Source organism: Calonectris borealis, chromosome 1, assembly GCF_964195595.1.
Source record: "Calonectris borealis chromosome 1, bCalBor7.hap1.2, whole genome shotgun sequence".
Classification (NCBI taxonomy): Eukaryota; Metazoa; Chordata; class Aves; order Procellariiformes; family Procellariidae; genus Calonectris; species Calonectris borealis.
The window spans coordinates 146,976,888-146,989,622 of NC_134312.1; the positions used below are offsets into that span (position 1 = coordinate 146,976,888).

The 12,735-nt window shown below is 37.8% G+C and overlaps 1 protein-coding gene across 16 annotated transcripts in view; it reads left to right on the plus strand.

Moving 5' to 3' along the window:
• UBE3A (ubiquitin protein ligase E3A) overlaps positions 1 to 8,580 on the plus strand; it is a 53,563-nt gene extending 44,983 nt beyond the window's left edge. For 15 of the 16 annotated variants that reach the window (XM_075135361.1, XM_075135379.1, XM_075135446.1 and 12 more), the window contains 6 exons: positions 3,309 to 3,514; positions 5,680 to 5,844; positions 6,217 to 6,372; positions 6,467 to 6,540; positions 7,468 to 7,611; positions 7,842 to 8,580. In XM_075135361.1, coding sequence (XP_074991462.1) covers positions 3,309 to 3,514; positions 5,680 to 5,844; positions 6,217 to 6,372; positions 6,467 to 6,540; positions 7,468 to 7,611; positions 7,842 to 7,962 — 866 coding nt within the window. In that variant the 3' untranslated portion in view covers positions 7,963 to 8,580. The remainder of the gene's footprint in view (positions 1 to 3,308; positions 3,515 to 5,679; positions 5,845 to 6,216; positions 6,373 to 6,466; positions 6,541 to 7,467; positions 7,612 to 7,841) is intronic. The other variant, XM_075135453.1, reaches the window with a different exon arrangement.
• The last annotated feature ends 4,155 nt before the right edge of the window (positions 8,581 to 12,735 follow it).

Consider the following 12,735-nt stretch of genomic DNA (forward strand, 5'->3'; position numbering starts at 1 on the left):
CTCCCGTTCCTTCAGCTTAAAAAAATCTGATAGTCTCAGTTCTTCTAATGATTTCATCTAAAAGGGGTGCAGATCCAAAGTGTGGCGATAATGTCAAATTTGATTGTAGTTAGTTAAGAACTAAGAGTAATTTGATGTATCAAAGCCAAAGTTTTATATTTGTGTTTTAACAGTTACATTTCCATCTTACTGTTTTTTCCCTTGCTCCCTGCACCAGTCTTTTATACTTCGTTTTTATACATTCAAGGATGTTCTACTTTTAATATGCAGCTTGTCTGCTGCTCTGAAAAGATTTAAAATGCTACAAATACTTTGTGTTAAAATAGAAATGAGACCTACCAGGTTCCTATACTAATCTCATAGGTTATGTGAAATACGATGTCACATTGTAGTTCCTGTAATGGCTTCCATTAAAGAAGCTCAACAGCTTATGGCCATTAGTTAATTTGGGTTCACTGAACTGTTTTAAAACAGAAAGCTGCTGTTCTTGTTTTTGTAGCTTAGAAAATTGATGAAGAAACACAGAAATTCATTTTGACTAGGTTAAAGAGGAAGTCCCCAGAATCAGTAATAGAATCTGAACCTTGGTGCTTGCCCTTCATTGTATGCAAGCCAGTTCTTGTAACAAGCGATACAGATCCATAGACAAGTCTAACTCTGAAAACTGCTATTAACTTGGAGAGATTTGGAATCTGAATTAGCAAGGTTACTTGGAATAAATTTGAGTGTGGCAAAATAAGGAAGTCTTGGTACTTTGACTGACAAAGTTGTATTTCCAGTGCGAAATACATTTTTGACCTGAGTTTATCTAAACAGAAGTTGTGTGGGGTGCCTATATTGAAATACTCCTATTTAGTAATTGAAGTCTGATTCAGCCAAGATCCAGCCAGTGTGTGTGTGCTCCCTGTGTGTAAAGATGGGTAATAGATTAAATGTGCATGCATGTTTTAAATTTTACTTCTGTTTTCGAAATACAAAAAAAGTACACTTTTTGTGTCCATATCAACTTTAAAAAAAAAAAAATGGCATTTATTGGCTTTTGGCATAAATGTGTAAAAGCAGAAAATGTAGCTTGTTTTCACAGTCGTCTTTTCTTTTGCACCTATTAATATGCACTGCAGTATAACAGTTTACACCATATATACCAGTGTGATTTTTGTTGATTTGTAAATACTTTATTTACCAGAGAAAATGAAGGAAATCCTTTAAATGGAATTTAAAATGTCTGTCCTCTGATAGGTATGTGTGGAGTGATGTTTATTGCTGTAATAGTTTCTTTGCGATTACATTTCAAGTGTTTTCATATTAAACTACCTCAAAGTTTTACTCAAACAAGGCAATAACTCAGACAAAATATTAGATTTATGACCAACAGTCACCATGGTAAAAGGGAAGAAGGAATAACGTCGTATAATATTCCTAGCAATATTATACAGTTGTTTTTCCCCTTATTGCAGCATCCAGTTTCTTCTGGTGTTTTATTATGATTTTAATGTACTATAGTCTTAATTTTGGTCAGTGAATAAAATACTGTATTTCACATTAAAGTGTTTCCAGATGTGGATCTGGGTAAACTGTTAGTCCTTCATTATTAGACATTTGCTGGAGTTGCTTGTTTTGACTATTTAACTCTTCCATCATCTTCCAGAAAGTACAAGTCATTTTTTTTATTGTTCCAGTAATCCAGAAGTTACTTCAGTCAATTCAGAAAATGGAATGCAGGCTTCTATTTAATGTTTTTCCTGTATATGCTTGTGTTGCTCATCCATTTCTGATTTCCATTTGCCTTACCTGATGTGTTAGTCTCTTATTTGTGTGCTCCCCTAAGAGCTGACCCTGTCCTAGTACCTTTCTGAGATAAATAATCTTCAATTTTGGGGAATAGCCAGAGTCTCTGAATGAGTTTGCAGTTCATTTCCTTACATTGAATGAGATTTCAGGCTTTATCTCTTGGCTGAAGGTGACATCCTATTTTCAGTCTTAGGAGTCATTTTGTGGCTCTGTTCGTGTGTCTTTGTAATCAATTTGTACATCTCCATAGGCTGTAAATAAGCATACCTTTTAAGAGCTGACAAGATAAATCCTTGTGGCAAATGTAGTTCATGTTCTTGACCACGTGCATCTAACTTCTGGTGTGTGGGGAGGAAGGAGCCTGGGCACTTTTCCTTAGGTTCTGCCTGGAAATCATGAGACGTAGCTGTACAAGCAACAGATCACTGGGACTATACTTGTCCAGGGTGGTCTCTCTCCCTCCCCTTAGGTCTATGGGTTTTGCATTTATCTTGCTTCAGTATCTAGTCAGATAAGCAATGGATTTTATCGTGGGACTCATTTAAATAGTTTATAGCCTGTATACAAACTCTGGTTTCATAAACAAGAGCTAATCTAATGGCTTGCTACAGCGAAAAGGGTAAGGAACTCTTTGCCCTTCTCTTGTCTGTACGGTTCTATCCGCTCCCTCCAGCTCCTGGCATGTGCCAGTTCAGCTGTTTGTTGAAGCCTTCTGTGAAAGCAGTCAGCTTGTGAACTTGGCAGAAAATTGGTCACCTGAAATAGTGAGCTGAATCAGATGAAGGCATAGGGGAACAAAGCAAAACCTCTCCCTTTCAACAGTTACAAGCTGTTAAAAGTGCAACCCCTCCTGTGAAACGACAGTCCCATGTTACATTTTCCCCTCAAGTTAGGATGTATGTGATAACTGCAGCAACTCAGTGGACCTTGTTGAGTACCTTTTAAACAAACAAACAAAAAAAATCTGTTAGGCATCTGACTCTAAGTTCATATGTGATGGTTAATCCCTGCTTCCATCATCGTGGCTTCCAATTCAGTAATAGGGCTGCATGTGGTCCTGTTCCTTTGCTGGAACTGGCCCGGAAAAGCCTTTGAGGAAACGCTATCACTTTATAGCAGTTGGAGTTCTTCAGGATTATTTCGTCCACGTGGTTTTTGATTGTGTTCTTTTCTTGCACTGTTGTACTTATCAAAGTTACAATCTATGTTGACAATGTGCTGCTGCTTCCTCAGTAATGGAAGGGGATAAAAGGTGGTGTACGTACAGCTTCAGTGGGCATTGCAGGATGATGTATCGCAGGTCTTCTGCATGCTTTTAGTGGTAATGTGAGTAACAGTATTTTGAGCAGCTCCAATTACCCTAAGGTAAGTAGCTTCTCTTTGCCATTACATTTAGTATAATGTTAAGTTAAACATGTTTTGGAGGCATTCTAATGCAAATGGGTTTATAGTGGTATGTTTTACATGTCATTTTTATTGAAATGTAACCATAATTGTTCAACATCATTTTTTTACAGGGATGTTCACATATGATGAATCTACAAAACTGTTTTGGTTTAATCCGTCCTCTTTTGAAACTGAGGGTCAGTTTACACTGATTGGCATAGTACTGGGTCTGGCTATTTACAATAACTGTATACTGGATGTACATTTTCCCATGGTTGTCTACAGGAAGCTAATGGGCAAAAAAGGAACTTTCCGTGATCTGGCAGACTCTCATCCTGTAAGTTCATTATGTTCTTTGAGTTTATTAATGCATTTTCCATGAAATAACTTAATCTAGATTTAAATTAAACACAAGATCACTGTCAGAAGTGGAAGTGAAATAACCAGTGACTTGTGTGAAGAGTCTGTATTTGTAAAAATAAATTCATAAGCAATAAAACCTCTTACTACATCTGGTTTGGAGGAGGCAGAATTGTCAAGTCAACAAATAGGGCTGGGTATCAATAAAGCTTTGTTCTATTTTTTTACATACTGCCTAAATTGCTTAATATCACAAAGCACTATTGAGCGAAAATTATTATTAATAGTATCTTCCCAAAGGCACTACTAAAATTAGGCTGTTGATATCTATTTGTAGAAGTAGACTTCTACAAAAAATGTGAAAGTAACAGTAGACCTGCAAAGGTGTGATGCTCATATTGGTTTTTGTCTAAAGCAAAAGACAGCTGAGGCAGTTCATGAATATTCCTACAGTTTGGGAGCCGTGATCAGTGTCCGTCTTCCCCCACCCCTCCCCAACCAGTGGATATACAAAAACACTAAGCTGCGCACGTGCTTTAGTAGATAGAGCATAGAAGCATGTATGCAGGATGTCTTGGCCCTGCTCCATCTTCAATCAAAGATCACCAGGGGCTTTCCCTCATGGTAGTTGGTATGAGTTATTAGTATGCTTCATTTCATTTCAAATGGTGGGACATTTTCCCTTTCCATAAGCAGTTATGCAAAATCTTCAGCTATTCAAAAAAGATGAGTAAAATGATACTGTTTAAAAAGAACTTGCCTTTTATTTTTTTTTTAATCAGAAAATGAGGCATGTGTAATCAAAAAAATAGGTTATCCAGTCTGCTTTGGATGGCTACATATAACAGCGTGCCAGCTTTGACCAGTGAATCTGTAAAATGCTGAGAAATACACAGTGCTCCCAGTTTCCTGTAATTTTTATTACATACTCAGTTTTTTATGACAGAAAAAGTGGACTTATTTCTGTGGAACAAGGCAGGGCATTTCTTAATTTTTCTCCCCTACTCTTGTTTTTCTCTTCTGACACCTACACTGACTTACTTTAAAATAATCCTTTGTATGCTAATATGACTTAAACACTTAGTTCAGAGCTTCTCAAACCAAAAACGAAATTTGGAGTAGTCAGGCCTCCCAATGCTTTTTCTAATGCTATAGAACGTGGAGGATAGGGTGTTCACCTCACCACCAACAGTACCAAGTCCAGTCATTTTCAATGCGAGATATTTTTAAAGGTGCTGTGGAAGAATCAAATGGATACAGATAGTGAGAGAATGAGGCTTACATGTAAACTTTCAATAATTAAAACATTGAGGGGAAATTATTACTTCTACTTCACTATAAAAATACAGGTGCACTCAGTTGTTGCTTTTACCTTCGCTCTGCATTCTTGATTCCTACACCTCTGTCTCAGCCAAAGAACTGTTCCTTTTCTGCATAGCCTTTGGTTTCCAAGGGAGTCTTGGGCTTTTCCTAAGGCATAGCAGGGAAGAAGGCTGGTTGCTCCTTTGAATAGAGCAAACTCTTACAGGTAATTTTGGTTCCACTTGGCAAATTCTGACCTAACTTGTGATTTTTTTTTTTCCTTTTTTTGTGCATAGATGTTTTCTTACTTTAATGACTGCCCCATCTGTGTTGCTTCAAGATTACTTCCTAGTTAGTTTGTTTGGGTTTTAAATAAAGATGTAGGAGATAAAAGCCTGCTGCCTGAATTTTATCTGATATAAAATACAGTGTTTTCTTTGATTTTAATGCATATATGTTTAACTTACTAATGTTAATATGTTCTGGATGCCAAAAGTAAATACAGTTTCAAAAGAGTTAAAAGAGGAAGAGGTAATCAATGGCTCTTAAGCTACAGGACTGACCATTGCATTTAGGAAGATTCCTGGGTACTGGTAGTCTCTTCTAAGGGAGTTATCGCTCATTGCCATGTTTCTTTTTTCTCTTTCCTTAATATCTGTTATTTTTACAAACACTGAGCTTAATATACCTTTGTTTGGACTGTTATAGGAGATCTTAGGTGACTTGTGTCATAGAATGTAACAACCCTTTTTCAGGCAGATGATTTCATGTCTTCTGGTATTACTCAGTGAAATCTATTGAAACTTATTTATGACAGACATGTATTTCTTGTTCTGTTAGGTTCTTTACCAGAGTTTGAGAGACTTACTAGAGTATGAAGGAAGTGTGGAAGATGACATGATGATAACGTTTCAAATATCTCATACGGATCTCTTTGGCAATCCAATGATGCATGATTTAAAGGAAAACGGTGATAAAATTCCTATTACGAATGAAAATAGAAAGGTACACTCAAATAATGTTTTTAACGTAATCTGTAATTTTTACTCTATGCGGAATTATGTAGGACTCTATAAAGGTTTGGTCTCACTTATAATTTTAAAAGCCTTTTAAAATTGCCATAGCACAGTGTAGTTGTAAGCAGAAAAGGCTTCTCTGTTAAAGAAAGTATCAATACATGCATACATAGCTTCTGGGTGTGATGTTTGACCTGTTGGAGAAATACTTGAGACTTCCTCTTTATTACTGCTGAGTAGAAGCTGAGCCCAGATAATCTACATAGAATTAAATGTATTTTGGGGTCTTATATTTCTGGGAGATACTTCAAGTGGCATGTGTCGAAGTACTAAGTTTTTTTGGGGGATTGTTTCCTTACAGGAATTTGTCAATCTGTATGCTGACTATATACTCAATAAATCAGTAGAAAAGCAGTTCAAGGCCTTTCGGAGAGGATTCCACATGGTGACCAATGAATCTCCTTTGAAATATTTATTTAGACCAGAGGAAATTGAATTACTTATTTGTGGAAGTAGGGTAAGCATCCTGAATTTACACCAGAAAAAGTGGAGCTTTTTTGATCCTAAGTATATAATTAGTGGTCCTTTTTAAAAATGTCATCTTCTTACAGAATTTAGATTTTCAAGCACTAGAAGAAACTACAGAATATGATGGTGGCTATACAAGAGACTCTCTAATTATTAGGTAATTTTTTTCCAATTTCTGAAAGGTCAAAAGCACTTTACATGCCTGTTTCTTCATAATTAATTTAATATTGTAAGATTTAGTATTTTTGTAGTACTGGAGATGCAAGTGTCTTATGTATAATTTCACTTTACACAAGTACTGTCATTAGAGCGGGTAGTGTAAACATTGTCTTTAGCTTCCACTGAACTTTGGTAAAGTTTAAAACGGATTTTTCCACGGGTTTTTTGACTTTCTCTTATTCTATATAGTTAAATAATCCCCAGTATGAACAGGGCTGTTTCAATAAATTACCACTGTTTTGTTGTTTAAAAAAAAAAAAATTCACAAACACTGAATTGTTTGAATAGGTTGCATGTGTAGAACTTTCTTCTCTAAATAGAAATCAAGTAAATTCAATGTTTTTAAGAGGGAAGATGATTTTAATGTTTTTACCTTCTTGTCCCCTTTGACTAGAGAACTCTGAAGACAAGGGTCAGAGAAGTGTGCATCTTCGGTCCTCTAGACTTTGCCGAACACTTAACTAGTTCCTGCTAGGGTAGAAAACCTTTTAACAGCAGCTGCATTTGTTTACTGTGGTGTTTAAGAATGTGGTAGAAATGGGCAGTATAGTGGAACCAGTATAATTCCATAGGAAATAGGAATAATAAAATAAAGGAAGAATATCTGCAGAACACTTAATAGCCAAATTAACATTTAAAAACAGTTAAACGGCAGTGTTTTGGTAATACTTCTGATTTTTACTTCTGATTCTCAGCAGTTGGGAAATACTTTGCTGTTAGTTTTGTTTTTATGAATGCAACTTGTAAACTGATGTTAAGATTGATTGGCATTACTAAACCTTCGAAGTTCAATAACTTTTGAAAGTCTCATTTATACCAAAGAAAGTTTTCAGTTTCCTTTTTTTTTTTATTTCTTCCTTCATAGGGAATTCTGGGAAATAGTCCATTCATTTACAGATGAACAGAAAAGACTATTCTTACAGTTTACAACAGGCACAGACAGAGCCCCTGTGGGAGGACTTGGAAAGTTAAAGATGATCATAGCCAAAAATGGCCCAGATACAGAGAGGTAAAAAAAGAAGGAAAAAAAAAAATCTACATTTTTGCTTGTTTGTTTACAAATGGAATTAAGTTCTGTGCTTTTAGTTTATTAACTTAGTTAAATCTGAAAGTTGAATCTTTCAGCAAAGTAGATTCTTTTTAAATTCATTATTTTGGATTTGTGAAATAGCGATGTATTTCTTTGCATGTACTGCATGTTCCCAGATCTGAATTCTTCTTTTTTTGTTTTCCCCACAGGTTACCTACATCTCACACATGCTTTAATGTACTTTTGCTTCCGGAGTACTCAAGCAAAGAAAAGCTTAAAGAAAGATTATTGAAGGCCATCACATATGCCAAAGGATTTGGCATGCTGTAATAAATATAACAAAAGGGATTAAAAAAATGATGGTGATGATGTCCCTGTCCAAAAAGGCCATAAGATAGTGAGCTACAGTAGTCACCTGTGTTTGTGCCTCCCTTCTTTACTGGGGACATTGGGCTGGAACAGCAGATTTCAGCTGCTTATATGAACAAAATCTTTATTTTTTCTTTTAGCGTGAAAGTGTTACATATTCTTTCACTTGTATGTACAGAGAGGTTTTCCTGAATATTTATTTTAAGGGTTAAATCACTTTTGCTTGTGTTTATTACTGCTTGAAGTTGAGCCTTTTTGAGTATTTACAAGAAAACAAACTGTACTCTCCCAAGGAAAATATTGCCATCATTTGTAGACCATGTAACCTTCAAGTATGTGCTATATTTTTGTCCCTGTATCTAATCAAATCAAGAACTGTACTTTTTGAAGAGTTTGCTTTTGAAACTTGAAGTCTTGGAAAACAGTGTGATGCAATTACTGCTGTTCTAGCCCCCAAAGAGTTTCTGTGCAAAATCTTAAGAATCAATAAAGATGGAAGGGAGAACTTGGAATGTTAAATTGCAGCCTTGAGAACTTTACTTTAGTCACAGCACAACAATTAAAATTCATTTCACTATATGTTGTCTTCACATGTCTTGTAATAAAATGTGTTTTTAATTAGGAAACATTTCTTAGCATATGAAAGGGTAGAAATTTTAGTTACTTTTTTTAAAAGAAGTTTACTGGGGAAAGTGCATTTTCAACTAAACAGCTTTAGAGTAGAGAGTGAAGTGTTTGGAAAAAAGATAGGAAGTTTTTGCTATATTATAAACAAAGCATGTGGAAGTGCACTTAAAATGAAGTTTTATTCTTAATTGCCAATTATGTTGACATTTTAAATAGACAATCCAAAGTCTTCCCTACATGTTATGTCATCACCATTTATTTAATGAATCGTTGTTCCTACTTATCAAGGCACATGATCAGTGTTGCAACATAATCTAAAGGGATGGCTACTGTATTTTAATCTCATCTAACAATAAGCAAAACTGAACAATATTAAACGTAAGGCCTACTTCATGTTGTACACTTCCAACCATTAAATAAACTGTTAGAAAGTAAGTACTAAGGTTATGTTCATCTACTACATAAAGTATTCAGTAGGTTTTTAATTTAACTCTACAAATCATATCAGAAATAAATCCTTTACCTTTCGTAGTCTGTGTTTAATGTTAATTTCTCCTGTTGCAATATACGATAAAGGGATTATGCGTTTTTAAGTGAAGACGTAACTGGCATATCTCTTTTATAATACAAGCTGCAGCGGATGTGCAGAGCTGAGCTTGTGCCTTGACAATTGCTATAACTGACTACTACCAATCAAACCCGTGACTGTGTGGAATTGGCATTAAAAGGCATAGTTTTGAAATCATTGGAGAAAGAAAAGATGTCTTTCAGGACTATTTTAATAAATTCTTTCTAGTAATAGAAACAGACAACTGTTATGTAACTATGATGCTGAATAAAACAGTGACCTTTTTTCACCACGGTTTAGTGAAAAAGAAAAGAAGTGACTTCCTTACTTTGATAAATTGGATATTATTTGATTAGAAAACATTGTAGTACAGCATAATTTGAGGGTTACAGGTACGTAAAACTCTCTAGAAGTGAACTGTAGTGATGTGGGGTCCAGCGATGTTCCCCTCTCAAATCCAAGCTGATGCGAGACGGCCTGGACACAGGGACTGAAATTCGCTGGGGAGGGAGGGGTGCTGGCTGTCTTCTGGTCTTCGATCTCGAGGTGGCACTTGGGGCATGCCTTCTTGAATGTTCACCTCATTGCGTGTCCGTGAAGAGGAAATCACAAGATGCCCTACCTCTCAGTAGCGCGGCTGACAACAGTGCAGACCACGTAGCTGGATAGCAATACCAAGTTCTCTCCCTGAAGTGTTGATGTTTTAAATACGCTTTTTCTGTCTTCCTTTAGCATTAAGATTAAAATAACACATAATTGTATTGGCCTTTAAAAGCATAAGTTGTTTTTCAAGGAACCATTTTCAGGTAAGATACAAGTACTTTATACTTGACAGATTTCCCATTTAAATATATATTGCCTCCCCCAAAATGCCACTGTATTGCAAAATGCCACGGTATTGAAACCTTATCTCCTTAGCGGTGTTACAAATGTCCTAATTGTCCAGCAGCAGCAGTTGATAAGGTTTAAAATAAATAAATCCTGAAGTCCTGAAGCTGCAGGCTGCTCTCCTGCCCTACAGAAGTTCCAGCCAGCCTTCTGTTGCATGAAAGGTTTGTCAAAGTGGGGAAAATGCTGTTGAAGTTATTTTTTCTGGGCTCCAGGCACACACAGAATGTCTTTCACCCTCACTTAGTCTTTCAGCAGCGTTCAGTGAATTTTAGGCCTACAAAAATATGTATCGGAAGCTTGGATGTACTCTTGTGTCACTGAAATACCTCTCTCGAGCGAGACAGAAAACTCCTTTTCCAAGGTAGCAGTCTGATGCCAGGATGCTGGTGCTCTCCCCTCAGGGTGTCCTTAATACGTTAATGAGAAAATATTTCGGGCATCTCGGCATTGTCTCATTTGACAAGTGACAAATGCCTCTGAGCATTTCCCTCTGCACCCTAATAGACTGCCAGGATGCTTCCCACCTTGGTGCGAAGGTGCATCAAAGGTGCATCAGGCTTTTATCTCTATTTCGTAGTATCTTATGCCTCAAAAATGATAGTAATGCAAAATACACTAAAAAGAATCATCTTAAGTACTGAACAAATACGGGGGGTTTTTTTCAGATTTCATTAGGAGTGAAGGAATAGTTTTGTTTCGCTCTAAAGGTATGTTAGCACGTGAGTCTGCACGAATACAGCATCACCTTTTAAAAGAGGAAGGCTTTTGTTTGTTACCATCAGGAGCAAGCACAGTTCAGTTAACTACGGAATAGTGTTTTGTGAGTGTCTGACTGGGCTTATCTTCTGTTCGGCAGGGACTGTGACAGCCGAGGAGACCCTCTCCAGCCCTGTGCTTTGAGGAAAGCTGCTGCTGGAATAGGCTGGCGATGAGCCCAGGGCTCCAAGCAGCTCTGTGTTGCATTAGTCAATCCATGCCTCTCATCCAACAGTGGTCTTCACTGCGGAAGCAGGAGCTTCATACCACACAGGTGTGATGCACCTGATGGGCTGATCCTCCAGGTAGCCCTTACCGTGGGCTACCCAGATGCTCGCCTGGGTTTCTGCTCAGTGGAGCAGGGAGTGGGACACGGGTTTCCACGCTGCTGATGTTCAGCAGGAGGACAACCCCCACAGCATCAGCCTTAAGGTGCTTCCCTGGCACTGTTGCAGCCAATTACCTCCAGGTAAATTTTTAATCTTACCAGAAGATTAAAAATTTCCTGCTTGTCTCAGGAATTTTCAGGATGAAAAGACTTCAGTCGGGCTGAATGTTTGAGCTGTGCCTTACTTATTAGGCAGAAAAACTCCATGCAAGATGGAGCAGGAACTTCTTCCAAGTTTAGCTATGCAAAACCAAGCCTTTCCTGACAAGAGCTTAGTTTATTATACTTAGTCTCAGAATCACAAGGATTTGTGGTAAGTTACCTACAGTTCCCATTTGTACTTGTGCACAATTTTAATTAAACTTTCAGATGTGATGGAAGTTGTCAACAAATTCATAAGACCATCAGGGACTTGAAATTAATTTTATTAAATTGGTTTTATACTGTCTCATAGGAAGGGCACTTCTTTGGAAATAGAGTTGATGCTGGCATTTGCCTTTAGACAGGTCACTTCTTACCCAGATGAATTCATTTGGAAAACCCATGAAATAATGGCATGTATTTTTTTCCAGTGCTCCATCTAAAGATCTCTTCCCTGTTGATTTTTATTATTTTTCATTAGCAAAATTGAAAAGGGTGTCTGGCTGTTGGATTTCTCTAAGCAGTAAATTTTAAAGTTACTTGCAATGTGACTTTGGCTGTATGCTGCACAGCTATAAGGTTTCTGTCTTCGTAGCTTTGCTGTCATTAAATCACCAAGTGTCGGAGGGCTTTCCTGCCACTGACTTTCCGTCCTGATGTACCACCTTGTCACTGAACGTGGGAATCTTCCTCCTCTCGTTGTCCCAGAAGTTCCCAGCACGTCTTTGGTTGAGTTTCTGGTAAGTGGCGGCGTGGCCGAGCCTGCAACGGCGCAGCTCATTCACTGCAACTGCAGGCCAGCTGCACCGGGGACTGCCCAGCCTGTTGAAAGCCGGTGCAACAGAATCCATGGGGAGCAGAAAAAGCAACTTTTTCCTTGATGCGTCTGTGCCTCCCGCAAGCTTTGCTCTCCGAAGAGTGGAAGGTGGGGTATGGTAGGTGTTGGTTTGGGCTCCCACATTCTCCTTGAACGGAAAGAAGGAATTTCACAGGCGTTAGATTGCAAGTAGAAAAGGGTTTGTGATCTTTGAAAGTCGCAAGGAATCTTTTTTTCTTTTCTCCTCTCTTCCCCCCCCCCAAGTAGTATTTCTTTCACTTGGATGCAAATTCCCATTTCTCTGAAACCTACTGTGTGCAACATCGGTCCCTCTTTTGCAATGGCTGGTTTAGGGGATGGGCCCTGAGCTTGGCTGGGGAAGTCGCTCGCGTTGGCTGGTGGGGGGGGAAGAAGCGAAAGGGCGAGACGGGAGAGGAGGAGATGGGTTGGCAGAAAGAGTAACAGTGGGAAGAGAAGCAGTTGGAGAACGGATTTTGATTGAGAAAGAAACTAGGGAGGATGGAGGAAGTGGAGGTGTGTTTTGGT